Source organism: Macrobrachium rosenbergii, chromosome 34, assembly GCF_040412425.1.
Source record: "Macrobrachium rosenbergii isolate ZJJX-2024 chromosome 34, ASM4041242v1, whole genome shotgun sequence".
NCBI classification, from domain to species: Eukaryota; Metazoa; Arthropoda; class Malacostraca; order Decapoda; family Palaemonidae; genus Macrobrachium; species Macrobrachium rosenbergii.
Window position 1 is genome coordinate 11,089,999 of NC_089774.1, and position 20,160 is coordinate 11,110,158.

At 40.8% G+C, this 20,160-nt stretch overlaps 1 protein-coding gene across 6 annotated transcripts in view; it reads right to left on the reverse strand.

Moving 5' to 3' along the window:
• Window positions 1-572: 572 nt before the first annotated feature.
• The window catches only part of spri (sprint), a 162,945-nt gene continuing 143,357 nt past the window's right edge, over window positions 573-20,160 (reverse strand). For 2 of the 6 annotated variants that reach the window (XM_067133910.1, XM_067133909.1), the window contains exons 2-12: window positions 17,406-17,968; window positions 12,206-12,346; window positions 11,285-11,475; window positions 10,346-10,437; window positions 7,435-9,903; window positions 6,436-6,704; window positions 5,551-5,742; window positions 4,996-5,127; window positions 4,116-4,373; window positions 3,299-3,491; window positions 573-2,562 (exon numbers count right to left, since the gene is read on the reverse strand). In XM_067133910.1, coding sequence (XP_066990011.1) covers window positions 2,438-2,562; window positions 3,299-3,491; window positions 4,116-4,373; window positions 4,996-5,127; window positions 5,551-5,742; window positions 6,436-6,704; window positions 7,435-9,903; window positions 10,346-10,437; window positions 11,285-11,475; window positions 12,206-12,346; window positions 17,406-17,963 — 4,620 coding nt within the window. In that variant the 5' untranslated portion in view covers window positions 17,964-17,968 and the 3' untranslated portion in view covers window positions 573-2,437. Of the gene's footprint in view, window positions 2,563-3,298; window positions 3,492-4,115; window positions 4,374-4,995; window positions 5,128-5,550; window positions 5,743-6,435; window positions 6,705-7,434; window positions 9,904-10,345; window positions 10,438-11,284; window positions 11,476-12,205; window positions 12,347-16,890; window positions 17,969-19,069; window positions 19,491-20,160 lie in introns of those variants that run through there. The other 4 variants (XM_067133908.1, XM_067133907.1, XM_067133906.1 and 1 more) reach the window with 3 other exon arrangements.

Below are 20,160 nucleotides of genomic sequence, written 5' to 3' on the forward strand. Positions count from 1 at the left end.
TCCGCAAAGGGGACATGCCAGTTTTTTTTTAGGGTTTGGCCAGACGGACCGTCACCTTTTGGCGTCGGTGCCCTTCAACCTCTCCCCTGCGAATCTCGCCGCCCTTCAACCTCTCCCCTGCGAATCTCGCCGCCCTTCAACCTCTCCCCTGCGAATCTCGCCGCCCTTCAACCTCTCCCCTGCGAATCTCGCCGAGATTACTCTTGACAAGAAGACTTCACGACTTGAAAAACACGCAGTTAGTCTAGTTTCTGCTTTGGGATCTTCGGTATTGTGGTCTGCAAAACGATAGACAGTTGCTCTTTGCAATATTGCTCCACGTTGCTATTTTGTACTCATCATATTGCTCCTGTTATATTGCAATTTTGTATATATCACATTGTTCCTACCAAGTTGCTATTTTGAACTTATGATCGAGTTGAGTACAACTGGATAGAGTTTTTAACATTACTGTTGTCGAATGCTTTCATTTCTTGAGTTCGAAATGAATTTATTGAATTCCAACTTATTTTCATTGCTAATGCAAGTCCAAATGTTACTTTGCGAATGCTGGAGGATACAAAACGCAAAACAAATCTGTGACCATCTTTATTTCGACAAGTGTTTTATATTTTCAGACAAAAATTTTTGCCAGTATATCTGTAATTACATAACTCTGGAAATATAATATTAGTGTATAAAAAAAAAGCTGTAATGCACCTACAATTATAAAGCGATGACTAGACGTTTTACACAGACAGAGTTCCCGGCCGACGAACTTGCTGTAAGAATACTCGCAGATCAAATTTACAGTCGTACTGAAATTCACAAGTTTACCGGCTTGAAATCCGATATGGCTTGTAGATTGAAATTGACGTTTCTCTATTTCGTAAACAACTTTTGTTACGTGTTCGTTGTAAATAACTTCTGTTACGTATTCATCGTAAACGACTTGTTACGTATTTATCATAAACGATTTTTAAGTGTTTACTGTAAATTATTTGTGTGTCTTTATTGTAAACAATTTCTTGACATATCTAAGTCTCAGCTTCATGAATGACTTTTATGTTGTGTATTTATCGTAAACGACTTAATTTACGTACTTTTAACTGTCACTCACGCGAGCTCCCCAGCAAATTCATCTGCACATCATCTGTAACACAGCCATTCAGCATTATTTGCAAAAAATAAAAAAAAGTCAAAACTACATTATGTACATATAGATCGCCCTTGCGGAACACGACACATAGGTTAAGAGGAGTGGGATACGTCTCTACTCTACAAGTAAAAGGTGATATGGTTAAGCTTCATTATATAAAAGTAGAAAATCATCCGCTACTGTGTAGAAAATAAAACATACTTGACCCTCTATTATTTTTATTTTAATCTACTCGGTATTAACGTTAACGCTACGTGTAATAATAAAAAGTCCCCTGCTTGAAGGAGAAGGAAAAGAGCATTGTTAATGGCACTGTTTATTTTGACAACTTTCGACAGTGCATCTCGTAACAGACGAGCATGGCGTCCCCCAACTTGTTAAGCAACGTAAAATCGAGACACTTAAGATATGTTCCGGGAGGTTTTCAAAGTACACGGTTACACAGTTACACAATTAGAACTTGTGTAAGGTAAGATGCTGACCGCGTACGGTTAAGTTCGTAACTGCTGAAGAGGCAGACTCTCGCGTGCGAAGAAGAAAGTATTGAGCAAATGTGTATTGTCATATTTTGCAGAATTAACGTTGAAGGGATCGTAAAATCGTACGTCACCACCGCAACCTCATCTCCCCATTACCTTATTCCGAGTTGCATAAATCACCGCGCCAATTCGAGAACTCGTTGCAAATGAGAATTGCAATTTCAGTATTCAACTTGTGTGCGAACCTAACTTGCGTTACAAATACTGTGCCCTAACGGATAAACTGAGATTCTTCAAATTATACACATTGGAAATATATTAACATATGTACAAGATAAAAAAAACAATGATGTGTATAGTACATTGAGTATATAAATGCACCTTTGTTTTTTCAGAATTCCTTTTAGTTTTGGTCTTCGACACCGGGTAGTTTATAGAAAAGATTTTGTCCCTAAAACCGAGAATTTCTCTTACTTTATTCTGGCAAATAAAATAAGGAAAATCACTTGCTAACATTAAATAGAAAAATGCCCAAGGATTAACTATATAAAACGATATATATGTGTATATACAACGTGACAGACAATTATGGCATTCCGTTAAGATTCAAGGAGAGACATCGACGTACAAAAGATTTTGCGAGTAAATTTGATCACCTCGTTCCCTATCAAAGTTTTTTTTGCATAATTTTAAAACTTCAGTGAAGTGAGATTTTAAGCTTATTGCAGACGCTGTTTGGCATAACCAAGTTAATAAAGTATTTGAGCACTTTAAACTTTTTTCGTTGGTCGCCAACAGCAACGTCTCTACTTCGACGAAGTTACGACAGGATCGGCCAGGCTATCTTTGCATCGATGCGCTTGAAGGCGAAAGTGCAGTGGAAACCGTGGTTCGTCAGATCCGACTTCACCTTGTGTGGGCACTCGTTGTCTGTCAGCAGGCTCTCTGCGGAAAGGAGAAAGTTTCATTATTCCACTCAAAATCAAATTGACAAGTTTAAATATGTAATTTGCTTAAAATTGGTTCGTCACAGATTTTTACATTTACAAATGTTAATTATTCCACTCGACATTAATTGAATAGTTTAAGTAGGTACACGTACATAAAACTTGTTGGTCAAAGATTGGCATATTGAATATAATGTTAACTTGTTGGTCAAAGATCTGCATATTGAATATAATATTAACTATTATTCCACTCCAATTCATGAACAGTTTAAATATGTACTTATCTACAAAACTAGTTTGTCACAGATTTGCAAATGTTAATTTACAATTATTTCATGTGTATAACCACAGGCATCTTGATTTTGTCATCATACGGTCAAAATGTCGCCCTATATGAAACCTTCATGAAATAAGGACATTAATTCAGCCATCTTTCGATCTTGGAAAGAACCCACCTTAAGGTAGGAGGATAGTGTGCCGTCAGTGCACCTCACATGGTGCACTGTTGGCATTGCTTACGGTTCTTAGCAGCGTCCCTTCCGCCCCTAGCTGCAATCCTCGTACTTCCCACCCTCTCCTACCAAATGTCTCATAATGCAACTGCGAGGTTTTCCTCCTGTCATGCCTTTCAAACCTTTTTACTGTCAATTTCAGTGTCAGCGCTGAATCCCCGCGCTTGCTTGGCCTTTGGCCTAAATTTTATATCCCAATTTGGGACTTTATCTTAAACTTACCAAGGCCATCTACAAGTTTGTAGAGTGCATAATCCTGAGGGTTGGTCACTCTGAGTTTGTGAGCCATCATCTTGCAGACTTCCCGGGTCGTCGTGCCTGGTCTGATGGGAAGGGTGCGTGTCACTATGCTGCCATTTTTCTCATCTGGGATGACTATTTTCACGACGCCGTGGTCCGATACGACAGATACGTCCTGGAAAGGGGGTAATCATGAGACTAATATCGAATATGCACCCTACCTAGTGTCAGTAAACTCCCATATTCTGTCATCATTGATAATTTTCTATAAACTTCTTCCTATGTGGGGTAGACATTCAATGAGGTCTCCATTTATGTCTGTTCTTCAATTTCAAATTGTATGACTCAAGAGAATTATGAAAAACTGTCATATATTTATATTCAATTATTTATTTTAATTTAATTTTATTTTTATTTATTTCATATGTTTATTTATTACTATTTATATTCATTTATTTTTTATATTTTTTTATATTTTCCATATGTTCCATGCGACAACTTTATTACTTTATTCTGTACTGAAATTACTTTATCTTTCATTTCACAAAATATTAGAAAATGGTGATAATTTTCTCATTGGTAATATTAAATTGTCACTACTTGATTACTTTCACTAAACAAAACATTAGCAAATGGTAGTTTAAATGTAAATCTGATTACAGTAATAATAATTAAACATCTACCATTGGTAATATTAACGTGTCACGATTTCGTTCCAGTTCAGGATTAAAGCAGACATCAGCTCGAAAAAGAAATAACTTTCTAAGTAGCCAAATATAAAGGAAGTTTCCACACTCACCTGCTTGACCGAATCAAGGCTATTCCCCGGCGAGCTCTCGGGCGAGGGCGAGAGATTCTTCAGAGCGTGAATGGCGGAGTGGAAAGCCTCGAGATAATAAGATGCTTCCCCTGAGGACGCGCTCGGGAGCAGAAGACCCCACATGTAGTCGGCCTCTACTTCAGCTGACACTAAACCAGCGTGGCTAAGGACCCACATGATCACGGGCACCAGGTCGTCCGCATCGCCCGAGCCTGGGGTGTCTCCGTTCTCGTACATCTGGGGAAGGATGTGAGGTTGATTTGGGATGCAACTGGATAAATTATTTGTCCGTCGAGTGCAAAAAGACTCTTGTAAATTCTCGAGAACATTAAGGTCATTTTAGGGTGCTTCTGGATAATTATTTGTCCGTCGAGTACGAAAACGCTTTTGTCAATACTTCAAGAGTATTAAGCAAATGTGGTTGTCATGGTAATCCACCAACTGTGTATTGGTATTTCATGCGAAAAAAATGTTGAATTCAATGAACTTCAGGTTTTTCTATTAACCAACTTTATATATTGTATTGTAAATATATTCTTGAGAACATTAGAAGTGAACACTTTTCTACAAGCTTAAATTTTAAAAAGCCAGTTTCCCCATCAATAATAAGGTTTTATCAAGTGTCAATTTATTCTTGAGCAACTTATAATGCGAAGTGACCATTTTTGTACAAGATTAACAATTTAAAACCAATTTTCCCTTCAAAATATTGTGTTTATCATCTAATAGTAACTATATTCACAATTCTGTCTCAATTATAACCCCTTTGATCTAGGAGAAGTACTAAAATTTGTACAAAACTAAACAACAGCTTCAGTGACAATTCACCGTTCCCTGGTACGACTTAACGGACACTCACTGCCTGATATATGTGAGAAATGGTAGCGAGGAGATACTCCAGTTTCTCCCTGGGGGCGTAAACCCTCTGCATGCGCGTCAACAAGTTCCGGATGGTGTCGAGAGCGTTTCCACTAGGCGGCGCTAGTTTAGGCTGTCGGGAGAATGACACGATAAGAAATATTGTATGAATAATTACAGAATCGCATGTTGGGTTAAAAAAGTCTACATAATCTCATATTTTGTTGGGCTATGAAGCTTAAAAAGGTCTACATAATCTCATATTTTGTTAAGTTATGAAGCTCAACTTATTATAATAATTATGGAGTGAAAAGCTCTACATATCTTGTATTTTATTCTGCTAAAAAGCTCTACAAATTCTCACATTTTATTTAGCTAAAAAGGTCTACTAAATCTCGCATTGTATTCAGCTAAAAGGCTCTACAAAATCTCATATTGTATTTGACTAAAAAGTCTCTACAAAATCTCACATTTTGCTTCAAAAGCCATAATACTTTCCTGAAAGCACCAAAACAATGAAGATAATTCCTCAGTAAACTAACGAACAAACACTTACTCTCACTCCGAGACGAACGGACGGCTGGGATCTAGCGTACTTCATGTTCGTGGCGAGAAGCTGGATGGAGCCGTTAGCGGTGTAAGCTTCTACGAACAGCTTGTTGATGTGGTCCCACAGGGGCCGAAGAACCAGCCTTACCAAAACGTCTTCCAGTATGGCGTCGAGGTTCAGGAATTCTGTAGCTCTTAGCTGTAAAAACGTACGACACGTGATGTAATGTGTTATGCACGCATAGAAGGAGAGAGAATAATATAATTGGCAATACTTGAAAAGAAACTTTACATGTTATGTACGTGTAGAAGAAATGGGAATAATAAACTTAATATTCGAGAAGAGACTAAAAATTACATATGTTACATACATACATTACTGTAAAAATGTACAATACATAACGTATGTTACGTACGTATAGAAGAAATGGGACTAATATAATTTTCCATACTTAGGAAGGAACTTTAAAATTGTGTAATGCATATGTTGCACTCATTACCTTAAAAATGTATATTATATACGGTATGTACATTACTGTAAAATGTGACACATAGGTTATGTATGTATCGAAGAAATGGGAAAAATATAATTGTATTAAGAAAGAAACAATTGCCATTATGAAATGTAGAGCATTTAATAAGTCAATTAAAACCTGTACAAATATTTTCCATGCAGTACAGTACCTCTGTAAACATCAAGACAACATTTTTTTACAGGGTTCAAGCCATGAAATACTGTTCAATAATGCATTCTGCTTTAGGTATTTCATGAGAAAACAAAACAGTATCTCCGTAAATATCAAGACATTTTTACAGGCTTCTCGCCATGAAGCACCATTCAATAATGCATTCTTCATGATAAATTTCGTAAGAAAACGTAGCACAAACTCACATTACTCCTTTGCTTCTTAACGATCGCCTCAAATTCCTTCTCGCCGCTCGTCACCAAGTAATTCTTCATGCCGGACATGAACTGGCGGACGTTTCGAGTCACGACGGCCGGATCTCGCTCCGTGCTCTCCAAAGTGCACGTGATGAAGTTGCTCACCGCCCTGCAGAAAGTCGTCGACGTGTCCCTGCCCAGATCCATGGCGTACTTCTTGATGGCTACTCCATTCTCCGCATCCTGACGATGTCTCAGGGCCAGGAGCTGAGGTGACACTGGGGGTGGAGAGATACATTTAGTAAAATGTACTTTTAAACTATATTTTTCATTAGATGTTCGTCATGGGAAACTGACTTATTGAGACTTCAAGCATACACTGATGGTTTATAGAGTGAATTGTATGAATAAACTGACAATGTGTTGGTTTGGGATCAATACAAAATTGTCAATCTCTTTGCAAACATACTGGACAAAAAAATTATCCAGTATTTACTTAGATCTATTCACACATACTTTACATATACTCCAATTAATTATTGTACTTCCACCAAAAAAATTTAAAACAATTATTTTTAGAAAAGAACTCTTGGTAAACAGCAAGACAATATTATTGAGAGAAATATATTAAATAAAAGAAAATGTTCATTATGATTTGACAAGGGGAATATTTTATAAGAAAAGGGTTACTTTAACAATTTAGAATTAAATTTTAAGGATTAGCAGACGGAAAATTTAAGTGATTATGCTAAATAAATAAATAACATAAAATATTTAGGAGGTTATTGCATGCAAAATTTAAAAGTTAGCAAGAGGAACTGCTGTCCGCTTAAGTTAAAAATCAAATGATCTGATTTTGTGTATATTTCAGGGTCCAAACGAAAACTCAAAACGCAAAAATGGATCTCGAGGTGTCTTGCTTCAAAACGAAACTTTGATTTCTGAAACGTCTCTTTAAGATGGAGTACTTCTAAGGCAGAAATCGAAACGTGCAGTGACTGTACTCACTAATTCTCGACCGCAGATGCGTGTCCATATTTTTAGTGTTAGTAAGCGAGATTGTTGGAGCTCCGGACACCGAGGTTGTGTCGTCATCGCTCACCAGAGCCGACTCGAGAATGACAGGTCCTATGGAATCTGTGTCTGTTATTCCCGCGCCACCTATGTCAGAGTCCTCCAGGAGAGGCAAGTTTAGCGCGGGAGTGTACAGGGAACTGCGTGCATACTGGTCTACGGAAGAGGCATCGTCGTCAAAGTGCATCATGGACTCCCACTTCCTGGAGTCCCACGGCTCGGAGAACTCCGTACCTGACTCGCTGACCGTCGACTGGAAGTAGTGGGTCGGGAGGGGCGGGTGGAGGCGCTCTTCGAGGGGAATGTTGCTGCGGGAAGATCTCTGGTGCTGCTGATGATGAGACTGTTGCTGCGTTTGGAATCTCTGGTTCAGGAGGAAGTCGTCCTCCCGACTCTGGTTCTGCCTGGCGACGTTGTCGTACTCGCTTATGCGCGTAGTGCAGCTGGGCGCTATGGACTGGTCGTCCATCAGCGTCAGGTCTGGGAGCTTCTCGGATATCAGGTCCTGCACGGTGCGATCTCCAGGAATGATGACGCTGTCGGATTCGCCCCCGCCATCCCCGACTGGAAATCTGCCCTCAATACCCGTTCCTTCTTCATCGTCAGAACCAACGCCATGATACTTCCACGAGGAATCCACTCTCCAAGGGAGTTCCGTAGACCTTTCTCCGTTGGTACTGGCGTTTTCGTTGTTGATCTTGGGAGGGGCTATGGGCTTTCCTCGGCATTCTAACCTCGAGTGTCGACGAACTTCTTCCCTCAGCTGATTACCGATCAGATGACTAGCATTGATTTCGTTCTTTTCGTTTTCTAAGTTCCTATTTCTCTCAACCTCGAAATTCTTGTTGAAGGAATTGTGAGCCTTGCCGTTCGTCAAGTTTTCCACGCTCGACGACAGCTGCAGATCCTCGTTCGAGTCTATTTTACCCAAAGAGTGACGACTCTTCCTGGCTTTCCACTGAATGTTGGAATCGGAGTAGCGATTGGTGATCTTTCGAGACAACTTATTCGATGCCTTATTTATTCTGGCTTGGGGTGGCTGTTGGTCTTTCAGCGCATCTGCAGGCTCCATGTAGAAAGGACTTGACGTCTTGTGGTACGAGTTTATCGAATCCGTGCTGTTGCCGTTCACTTTTTCGTTGTCGTGTAGTTGCTCGTCTTTTTTCCTCTCCACGTCGTACATGAAACTGACGGACTTCCCTGCGATCTCGCTCAGGTCCCCCATGGATTTTGATATTTCACTCCTTGGCTTGAAGGTGGACATTTTCGGGTGCGCTGACGTCGGAGTGGGGATCAGTTCCCGAGGGGGGCTGGACCACAGGTCTTCGTAATCGCTGATTTTATCCGCGAGAGAAGACCGACAGTAGGGTGTATTATTCTCGATTATATTTGCTTCGTGGTAATGATTTGACAGCCGGCGTCGTTCCCTCTTACCATTGCGTAATCGTCCCCTCCCCATGCCCGGCTCTTCGCCGAGGGGAGTGCCCGGGGCACACGGAGTGCAGGGCGTACTCTGGGGCGAAGTAATTTGCTGCCTGATCTGCAAATGCAAGGCGTCTCGACAACCGTTCAGCGTTCCCGCCTGGTTACCGTTGGGCGTTGTGGTCGCACTTGTGACGAAGGGCTGAGAACCATTTGAGCTGGCAGGAGAGATTTCCAAGCTGGCCACGTGTACGCTGACGCCCTGGGGATCGTCTATGTGCAGAGGCAACGCCTTGACTTGGTTCACGTTCAGGGTGAGGGTGGTGGTTACCGTGATGTTCGAGGTCGACGAAGAAGTCAGGCACGGCCTCGCCCAGCGCGGAGGAGGAAGAGGCGCCTGAGTCGAGCGCGGAGTCAGCTCGCCTCCGCTCTCGCTCGTCGGGGTGGCCACGTCGCACATGACGGGCGGACTGAGTCTAGCAGGAGGAGTAAGCCTGTTCATACACCTCTGAGACCCAGGAGGACTGACGTGGCAAGGTCTGTGAGTACCTGGGGGACTAGAGCGAGGCGGTGGGGCCGGTTTCGTCCCAGGAGTGCCAGGTTTCAGCGGGGTGACGGGCGTCGAGGGCTGGGAACGGAAGGAAGAGAAGGAGGGCGGCTGCTCCTTCAGGAACTCTTCCAACGGAGCCAGGTTCAGAATGAGGGAAGACCTGTCGCCTGGCGAGGGTACCGGCGGGGCCGGTCGCGAGGGAGCCAACGATGACGTGGAACCGCTCATGGATGCCCCGCAGGCTCCTAATCCCACGGGGGTGACCGGGGACAACAAACTCGTAGACGAAATGCCCCTGGTGACTCCGCCCTTGCCGAAGCTGCTGAAGGAAAGGTCGTTTGGGCGGGGGGATGGGGTCGGAGCTCCGCTCGGAGGACCTTCGGCGGTTGGGGTGCTGGCCGTTGGGCTGGCCATGGGAGTCCCCCAGAATTCTGGAAAGTGAGATTCAGCATCAGTAAACGGATCTGTTTACGGAGCAAATACGTTCGCTGAGAACGTTAAGACCCTGAGCTCTGAATTCAATTCTTTCAAATCCAAAAATGAGAATTAACTTTACTATTACTGATAATTTTATTCTTTTTCAAAACCTCTGAAGAACATTAAGAATATGATATGACAAACTTAACATATAATGTATCCTACTGCACGACCGTAATAAATTATAAAACCTTGATATTGTATATAAATTTCGAGAAAACTTAATTACCTCCACAATATTAATCATCTTTACACTCACACCGACAGATGTATCCCAAAAGCAGGTAGGCCTCCCTGGCTTATCATAAATTACAAACTAACCTCTTAATTATGACAGAGGCAAAAAAAATTTATATTGCAAAATAGTAACCAAATGAAATACAGCCTAATAATTACCTTGGCCTAACAGGGCCAGGGATGCCAATTCATGTCGGGACTTCGCCTCCTGAATAGCTCTTGGTAGTCTGAGTTGAACTGGCAATTCATCACTGGAAGAAATGAATACAAATTACTGTTTAAGTCTAGTGAAGTGTGGTTACAATACACAGTATGAAGAGTATGTATATAAAAAGAATGTCAATATGAAGTATGAATATTATGTCTAAATAAAGGAACCCTTTTTTCCGGGTTTGCGTTCTAGAGTACGTTACTTCTTATGTTGTGACGAAGGAGGTCCTTCTCCCGTCTTTGACAGTTCACTTTTCTTGAGGTTCATAGACTACAATATTAGAATAAATAAAAGCTATTTCTTTGACCCATATCGAACAAACCTCACTACCTAAAACGAAGAAACGACCTAACCAGTTTTAAAAAGTCCACCTACGAGGTCCCACTTACAGAAGGCCTTTTACTTTTCATCCGTTCCAGTTTTTTAAACTTACTTAGCCATTTAGGTCACCGGGCCTTTTAGTAAAAGAAGGCCTAACCAGTCTTAAAAAGTCCACCTAGGTCCCACTTACAGAGGGCCTTTTACTTTTCAGCTATTCCATTTTTTAACTTTTATTGAGACATTTAGTTCACTGGCCTTTTAGTAAAAGAAGGCCTAACCAGCCTTAAAAAGTTCACCTAGGAGGTCCCACTTACAGAGGGCCTTTTACTTTTCAGCTATTCCATTTTTTAACTTTTATTGAGCCATTTAGGCCACCAGGCCTTTGAAAATCATGTCTGTTCCAGAATCTGAGCTGTGATAAAGTGTTTTTCACTCCGAACGCTGCCTCTGAATTTATTATTTGAACTACGACACTAACTTCCCTTTCAGCACTGAATGACCGCACAGGTCCCGGTGCTTGGCCCTTTGGCCTAAATTCCATACCCTACACTATACTCTATTCTCACCAGCACTGAGAGTAGTAGGAGATGAGGGCAGGGGGGCTGTCGAAGCGATTCTCCGAGGCCTCCAGGGAGTAGGACGAGCCGCCGCTGTGGATCTCGATGAGATAGTGCTGGATGTACGGCCCCTTGTCCTGGGGAAGGCGGACGCTGAGGGCCAGAGTGTCCGGCTTGCTGCTCTGCCGTACGATGAAGTTCTGGAAATGTAAATGAGTTCGTAAAAATGGAATGGCTTCGTTTTGTAGACATTTACAGAGGGAAGACTCGGTTTTATAAATATTTACGGATGATTACGTCAGAGTTGAAGTGTATTTCAGGGTTCTATACCTTTGTATGTTATTTATTTTGATGTTTTGGTGAGTTATACACCAAAACTGATTGCTAATAGCTATGTATTGCTATATTGATCCTATATACACAAAAATTTGAATACTTTGTAAGGTGTGAATTCATACAGTTGTGCATGAATTGTATAAGAATACAGCTATGTATTATATGTGGTATGAGGTTTAAATAACATTGATAGATGTATTTCAATATATCTATGTATACAGTTATGAAAACCATTTAAAAACCAGCTTACAGGAAAAATACACAAAAAAAACCTGTATCTTCACTGCTAAATATAGCTGTCTATTTGTTGTTATGAAAACCATTTTAAAAACCATCTTACAAGAAAATCACACTTATAAAAACCTGTATCTTCATTGCTAAATATATCTATCCATAACCAGTTATGAAAACCATTTAAAAACCCATCTTACAAGAGAAAAAACACATAAAAACCTGTACTTAATAATGTGCATCTATATAATTATAAAAACCATTTTAAAAACCACTGCTAACCTTACATCCTAACCTAACCTACCTCTCTCATCCTACAGAGGACCAACCCGCCCCACAAAAAAAACTTTATAAAAACCTTACCCCTTCATCTTTGCCCTGGAGGAGATGGACAGCTCCTGACCTCTGCAGGTCAGGCAGGAACCAGATAGGGTTGGTCTTCATCAGCCTCTCCTCCAACTGAATGACGCAAGGTTCGCATTCTGACCCGTCGATGCTTCCGCTCTGTTACGAAGGAGGAAATATAATTACGTTTAGTTATTTTAATAGGTTGGTGTGATCTGGGTTAGGTCATGTGACCTTGTTTAATTATTTTAACAGGGTGTGACCTTGGTGAGGTCATGTGACCCTATTTAACTGACCTTATTTAATTATTTTAACAGGATGTGACTTTGGTGAGGTCATGTGACCGTATTTAACCAACCTTATTTAATTATTTTAACAGGATGTGACCTTGGTGAGGTCATGTGACCCTATTTGACCTTTTGAATATACAATGAATTGCTGTTACAAAGGGGAAAGAATTTATTGTTATCTGAACAGGGTGTGACCTGGTTAAGGTCATGTGACCTTATTTAATTATTTTAACAGGATGTGACCTTGGTGAGGTCATATGACCTTCATTATTTTAACAGGTTGACCTGACCTGGGTAAGGTCATGTGATCTTAATTATTTTAACATGGTGTGACTTAGGTTAGGGGTCATTTGACATTATTTTAACAGTATGTGATCTGGGTAAGGTTATGTGACCTTATTTTAACAGGTTGACCTGACATGGATAAGGTCATATGACCTTATTTAACCAATATACAATCATCTGCTGTTACAAAAAAGAAAGAATTTGTTATAATAGGTTGACCTGACCTTCGTATGACCTGGATACAGTCACATGACCTGATTTAACCTTTTAAATGTGGTTAAATGTACAGCCACTGATTGATATTCCAGTTATATGTAATAAACTCAAAAGTTTAATCAATCATTCTATCTCTCTCCCTCTCTAATTAATTATTCTCCTAATCGTCCATGGCACATTTCTCTCTCTCTCTCTCTCTCTCTCTCTCTCTCTCTCTCTCTCTCTCTCTCTCTCTCTCTCTCTCTCTCTCTCTCTCTCTCAGGTGAAAGTATGAAGTTATCACGTCTCGCAACCATGATAACAAGAATTTTAACTGTCGCCTCGAGATTTGTAAAAATGACATTCTCCCGACAACTGGTGCCCACCAGATGGTTACACACATGAATTTTAATCATGCGCCGGTGTCAGGTGGGTATAGCACCCCCTTTGAATACTGAGAGCGAGAGAGAGAGAGAGAGAGAATTTGACGTGAATGCTTTGGTACAGATAGGCCTATATTGAAGTGTTTAGGCATATATCAAATGATTAGAAACTTTGTGTGTGTGAGAGAGAGAGAGAGAGAGAGAGAGAGAGAGAGAGAGAGAGAGAGAGAGAGAGAGAGAGAGAGAGAGAGAGAGAGAGAGAGAGTCTTACAGTACTAAAAGGTGTTAAATTTGAATGGACCAACTTAAAGGCATATATTCCTCGGAATACAATTGACAAATTAAAAGATTCCATTGAAAATTTAAGCTTTTTTTAACGAGGAGTCCGACGGGATTGGAATCTGGCGCCCTAAGTGATATGTTGAAATAAATAAATATCCACAAGCAAGCTTAGAAACGTTTGTGTATGTTTAAACAAACAGAAGAAAAATTAATATAACTATTAATGATCCCAGTGACATTCTAAGACAAATGACTGATGATACTTTTGTCACAAACAAATTCACATACAGTGGCTAAGAAACAAACAAACAGGGGGCCCCTCCCCCCAAAACATGACTGCTGTGCAAAGGTTGTTTACCCAAGCAAGACCTTATGGGATTTTAACTGTTTGTTTATTGTTTGTGCAGCGAAAAACAAACAGTATTCAAATAGACTTAGTACGTTTGATAAAACCCGAGATTTTATTGCGGTTTTAAACGGTGTTTAGGGACAGGTGAGTCTACAGGTGTTTGTGCGCACGTGAGAGAGAGAGAGAGAGAGAGAGAGAGAGAGAGAGAGAGAGAGAGAGAGAGAGAGAGAGAGAGATTCTTTAAGCCAGCGACGCATGAGTCTAGGATATTCCCACCCCCTCCCCACAGGACCTGGGAATGAGTCATTCCTTTCAAATAAGGGCCTGGTGCCTTTGAGGACAAAGCTCTCTCTCTCTCTCTCTCTCTCTCTCTCTCTCTCTCTCTCTCTCTGTCCATATATTCATGATGAGCAAAAGAGGAACAGTTTTACTTGAAGATGAGTATTGAAATCTCTCTCTCTCTCTCTCTCTCTCTCTCTCTCTCTCTCTCTCTCTCTCTCTCTCTCTCTCTCTCTCTCTCTCTCTCTCTCTCAGTACCAACCACCAGCAATATTCGACCAACTTTTCAATCTATGACCCAAGATTGTGTGACGCCATTGTTAAAAGTTACCATGAATCAAACCAAGAAAAAATGATGTTTCAAATATCACGAGAGAGAGAGAGAGAGAGAGAGAGAGAGAGAGAGAGAGAGAGAGAGAGAGAGAGAGAGAGAGAGAGAGAGGACCTGGTAATAATAATAAACAAGCAGGCTTCATAAATCCAGAATAAATCCGGTTACAAGCTAAATGAATCCACATAGAGATTAGAAGCTATGTAATCCCACAGATTGGGTCTATCTTCTAAACATTTTAGCCATGGATTTCTCCACTTCCTTTCATGTTTCCCGAAGCAGCCTTGCCTTTGGTTGAAGATAGACCAATCAGGCTATAATACACTCTGCTTTCTTTATTTGCTCACTATACCATAATTAAAAGCTTTGTTTTGGGGGATTGAGACCGAGTCTAAATTAAATGTTTTTCACCTTGACTCTGAGCTGTTAACTAGGGTCAATGACAGGTCGGTGACCTCCTCCACCATAACAGCTGTTGCCTGAGAGAGAGAGAGAGAGAGAGAGAGAGAGAGAGAGAGAGAGAGAGAGAGAGAGAGAGAGAGATCATCTAAAGCATAAATTATGACTGACATTGATTGGTTGAAGTCGTACAATAAATTGTGAAGAATAGATATTAGCAATGAGAGAGAGAGAGAGAGAGAGAGAGAGAGAGAGAGAGAGAGAGAGAGAGAGAGAGAGAGAGAGAGAGAGAGAGAGCATCTGTAACCAACTAGCCACAGGGAAACAAAACTAACACTGACAAAAAAACACTAAAAATACCATTACTAGTTACAATCTACATTAAATTTCATAATAAACCTAAAATAAAACATTTCAACACCAAACATCTGTCAAACATTGAGATAATGAATGATATAACATCACTCAACATTCATGCAAGACCAAAATACTATGACACGAACACAATGACTGAAAAAATCATGCAAACAAAATCTTATAAAAAATGACACACATTTAGGGGTATATATGTAAAACAAAATGTCTTGTTAATTGCATTAAAATGATGAGATGAAGACTATTTGGGTTTAAAAAGGAGTTGCTTGTTTATTTTAGGATTTAAAATGTCAAGTAATGGCTAGAGAGAGTTTACAAAGGGGGTTTACTTGTTTATTTCATGATTTAAAATGTCAAGTAATGGCTTGAAGGCGTTTGAAAAGGAGGACTTATTTGTTTATTTCAGGATTTAAAATGTCAAGTAATGACCGGAGGAAGTTTAAAAAGGAGTTACTTGTTTATTTCAAGATTTAAAATGTCAAGTAATGGCTTGAGGAAGTTTAAAAAGGGCAGTTACTTGATTACTTCAAGATTTCAAATGTCAAGTAATGGCTTGAAGGGGTTTGAAAAGGAGGACTTATTTGTTTATTTCAGGATTTAAAAATGTCAAGTAATGGCTTGAGGAAGTTTAAAAAGGACTTATTCGTTTACTTCAGGATTTAAAAATGTCAAGCAATGGCTTGAGGAAGTTTGAAAAGGAGTTACTTGTTTATTTCATGATTTAAAATGTCAAGTAATGTTTAGTTGAAAAGGGGGAGTTACTTGTTTAATTCTTGATTTAAAATGTCAAGTAATGGTTAGTTGAAAAGGGGGAGTTACTTGTTTATTTCTTGATTTAAAATGTCAAGTAATGGTTAGCTGAACAGGAGGAGTTACTTGTTTATTTCTTGTTTTTAAAATGTCAAGTAATGGTTAGCTGAACAGGAGGAGTTACTTGTTTATTTCTTGATTTAAAATGTCAAGTAATGGTTAGTTGAAATGGGGGAGTTACTTGTTTATTTCAGGATTTAAAATGTCAAGTAATGGTTAGTTGAAAAGGGGGAGTTACTTGTTTACTTCAGGATTTAAAATGTCAAGTAATGGTTAGTTGAAAGGTTGGGTTACTTGTTTATTTCAGGATTTAAAATGTCAAGCAACGGTTAGTTGAAAAGGGGGAGTTACTCGTTTATTTCAGGATTTAAAATGTTAAGTAATGACTAGAGAGAGTTTACAAAGGGGTAGCTACTCTTTTACTCCAGAATCTGAAATGTCAAACACTGGCTAGAGGGAGTTTGAAAAGGAAGAGTTACTTGCTTACTACAGGATTTAAAATGCCAAGTAAAGGCTAGTTTAAAAAGGGGAATTTCTTAATTCAGGATTTAAAATGTCAAGCACTGGCGAGAGAGAGTTTGAAAAGGGGGAGTTACTCTTCTTCTACAGGATTTGAAAAGCCAAGCAAACGGACTTCAAAAACAAAGGAGCAGAATCACTACAACCACAGTTCAAAACAGGCACCACACAAGAGACGTTAGTAAGAAAGGCCTCTAAAAATCTACCTGGTAGTTATCGTCAACCTCTGACCCGCCACCGTCATCATAGTCGAACTGAAACGACGGAGACAGCACGCCGGCCGAGGGTGAGGCGGTGGTCATTGAGGAGGAGGAGGAGGAGGAGGCAGTGTTAGTGTTGTTGTTATTGTTATTGTGGTTGGTGGAGGAGGTTACTGAGGAGTTCGTGGAGGAGGAGGACGTATTAAAGCGGTGGGCCGAGGGCGAGGAGCAGCGGTCGTTAAGGTTATTGTGGTGTTGGTGTAGATACTGGTGGTGATGATGGTGATGGTGATGATGGTGAAGAAAGTGTGGGTGGTACGTCTGCCCGGGCGTGCTCGGTGTCCCCCCCAGGGGCGTGCCGGGTCCCCCCAAGGGTGTGGTGGGTGTGTTAGCTGTAGGAGTGGCAGTGGCAGCAGTGGGAAGAGCCTGTGGTGGGGAGGCACTGGGCATGGGCGTAACGCCCTCTTCGCCGGCTCCGCCACCGCCTAGGTCTAGGTCCTGCGTCATTAGCATGGTCGTACCCTGGTGGCTGCAGCTGAAGAGGCAGTCGGAGAGGAGGCTGTCCTCAGCACGGGGGCGTCGTATTCCACCACGGAGGCCGTGGGCGAGGTCGTCGTCGGGGGGGTCCTCCCCGCAAAGCCTGCTGCGGGAGTCCCGCTGGGATTCCTCCTCTTCTTCCCCGCCGCTGCGGTCGTCGACGAGAGCAGCTTCGGGTAGTCCGACACCAGGTACTGCTGCTGCTTCTGGTGGGCCAGGGGGAGTGGGGGAGGACTCTCCGTTGGGGGAGGAGGTGGTGGGGGAGGAGGAGGGGGAGGAGGAGAGGAGGTACTCGTTGACGTCGATGAGGGAGTAGATAGACCAGGACTTGTTGTCGAGGGGCTTAGCGATACCACAGGAATCAGGGTGCTTCCTTCTTCTCCCGCTGGGGAAGATCGGGACGTCGTCTGGGTGGTGGTGGTACTGGTGATCTGCTCCTGCGTGCTGTGGCGGCTGACTGCGGTCACCTGCTCTAGGACCTGCTCTAAGGAGTGTGACGTTTGGCTCTCCCACACTTGCCATATGCTTGTCAGCGACACCATCTCTTCTGCGGAAGGACAAAGGGAAAGACGACGCATTAATTCACAGCGTTTACGAGAAAAAAAAATGTTGTCAACATGTCATCAACTTGTCACAAACATTTTGAATACAAGTTGACAACTCATCAACATGTCATACACATGTTTGCAACTTGTCACATACAATCACAAACATGCTGAATACAAGTCAACAACTCATCAACATGTCATACACATGTTTTTAACTTGTCACATACAATCATACACATGTTGTATACAAGTCAACAACTCATTTGTAGTCATAACCAGTGCTTAAACGGTTATCCAGCACTTGCTAAAGATTCATTTTCCACTTCCAGTCGCTAACTTGTCTTCAACCTATTTCTGATTTGTATGCAATAAGTTGCCAACATATTTTTGAGAAATTTTTACTGTAGTGTGAAATATCTTAAGTTAAAGAATTAAATGGTTGTACATAAAACTAAATCAAAACTAAACATATTCAAGAATACTTTAAAAAATTTGTTTAATTAGTGCATAAAAAATCTAAATATACCAATTCTTAAGGAATACAGTTATGCTTGATAAAAAAATGTACAATACAGTATAATGTACTATATATAGTACATAAGAGTTATAGTATAGCAAATACACCTGTATAGAACACGGTACAACTTATTAACCCAGAATTCATTACTCTCTACCTTCCTATGTATTCCTCTATTTTACCTGTCATTTTTAAGAATTTAGTAATAAAACAGAAAAGGTTTTTTTTTTATCTTTTAACCAACAAACATTGCAGTTTTCTGCAGTGCTAAAGTTCTAAGAAGTGTGTTTGTACCAAGAAACTTAGAAAAAGTTCTTCCAATCTCCTTAACCAAAAAGCATTAGAAAGTTCTAAGAGTTCTCAAGTTTTTTTAAGTTGAGTATTTGTAATAAAAATACAAAAAGTTCTTTAAATCTGCTGACAACAAACGTTCTAAAGTTCTGAAGTTCTAGAAACAGAGAAACTTCTTTAATCTTCTCAACCACAAACACTGCAAAGATTTCTTGTCAAACCGTTCGAATCTTTCCACCACACAAAACATTACAAAGTTCTAACAGAAGCTCAAAAGTTCCCAAATTATCACCTGCTATATCTCCAACAGATGCAGTCTCTCTCGTCACACCTGTGACACCTGCTTCTCGCCAGGACCTTGTCCAGGGCCTTGGTAATCAGAGTCAACAGACGCCCATTTTTCCCAGAGTCCAAGTGGTTGAGGCTTGTGGGAGTCAATACGAAACTCCTCTGGGTTTTTCTCGTCATGTTTCTCATTTAAAAGTCTACAAAGACTTCAGATTCAATAGTTTAAGTCTTAAGACATCTCAATAAAGACTTACAGACTCCACAGTCTAAGTCTTAAGCCAACCTGAGACGTGTCTTGAAGACATCGTAGTGTGGCTACATGGCTCTAAACGTTCAAGATTTTCTTGTGGGTATATAATATTTTTGTAATTTCAGTAGACACTGTTCACTGGATTGTGAGTTCAGTTGATGGTTGTTTAATAACACTGTAAGGGTTGTAAGTGATTGTTAATAACAATTATATGTAAATATGTTTAATATATTTGTAATATAATACTGGAGTACGTAGGCCATATTTAGTTCGATTTCATAAACATGTATATATCAAAATATATTTGGAATTGTTACGTAGATAGAACTCTCTCCCTCCCTCCCTCTCTCTCTCTCTCTCTCTCTCTCTCTCTCTCTCTCTCTCTCTCTCTCTCTCTCTCCGCAGTCAGCTCCCCCAAAAAACAAAGAATCTACAAGATTTTATCGAGAGGAACCCAAACAAACTGATAGCCCAGATAACACCTGACCCCAGTCCACACTCGTCGAGCGATTAACTTCCGCGCATGCGCGTCAAAACGTGGGACATTCCGAAGGAGAGAGACTTCGTAAAGTGGACATGTTGGAAAAGGGACATCTGGGAGTGGACATCTTGAGAAAAGGGACATCTTGGTGTGGACATCTTAGAAAAAGGGACACTTGAGAGTGAAAATCTTACTAGAAGGGGCATCTTCGGTGCGCATGTCTTAGAAAAAAAGGGACACTTGGAAGTGGACACCATAGAAAAAGGGACACTTGGAAGCGGAGATCTTAGAAAAATGGACACTTGGGAGTGGACATCTTATATATGGGACAATTGGGAGTGGAAATCTTAGAAAGAGGGACACT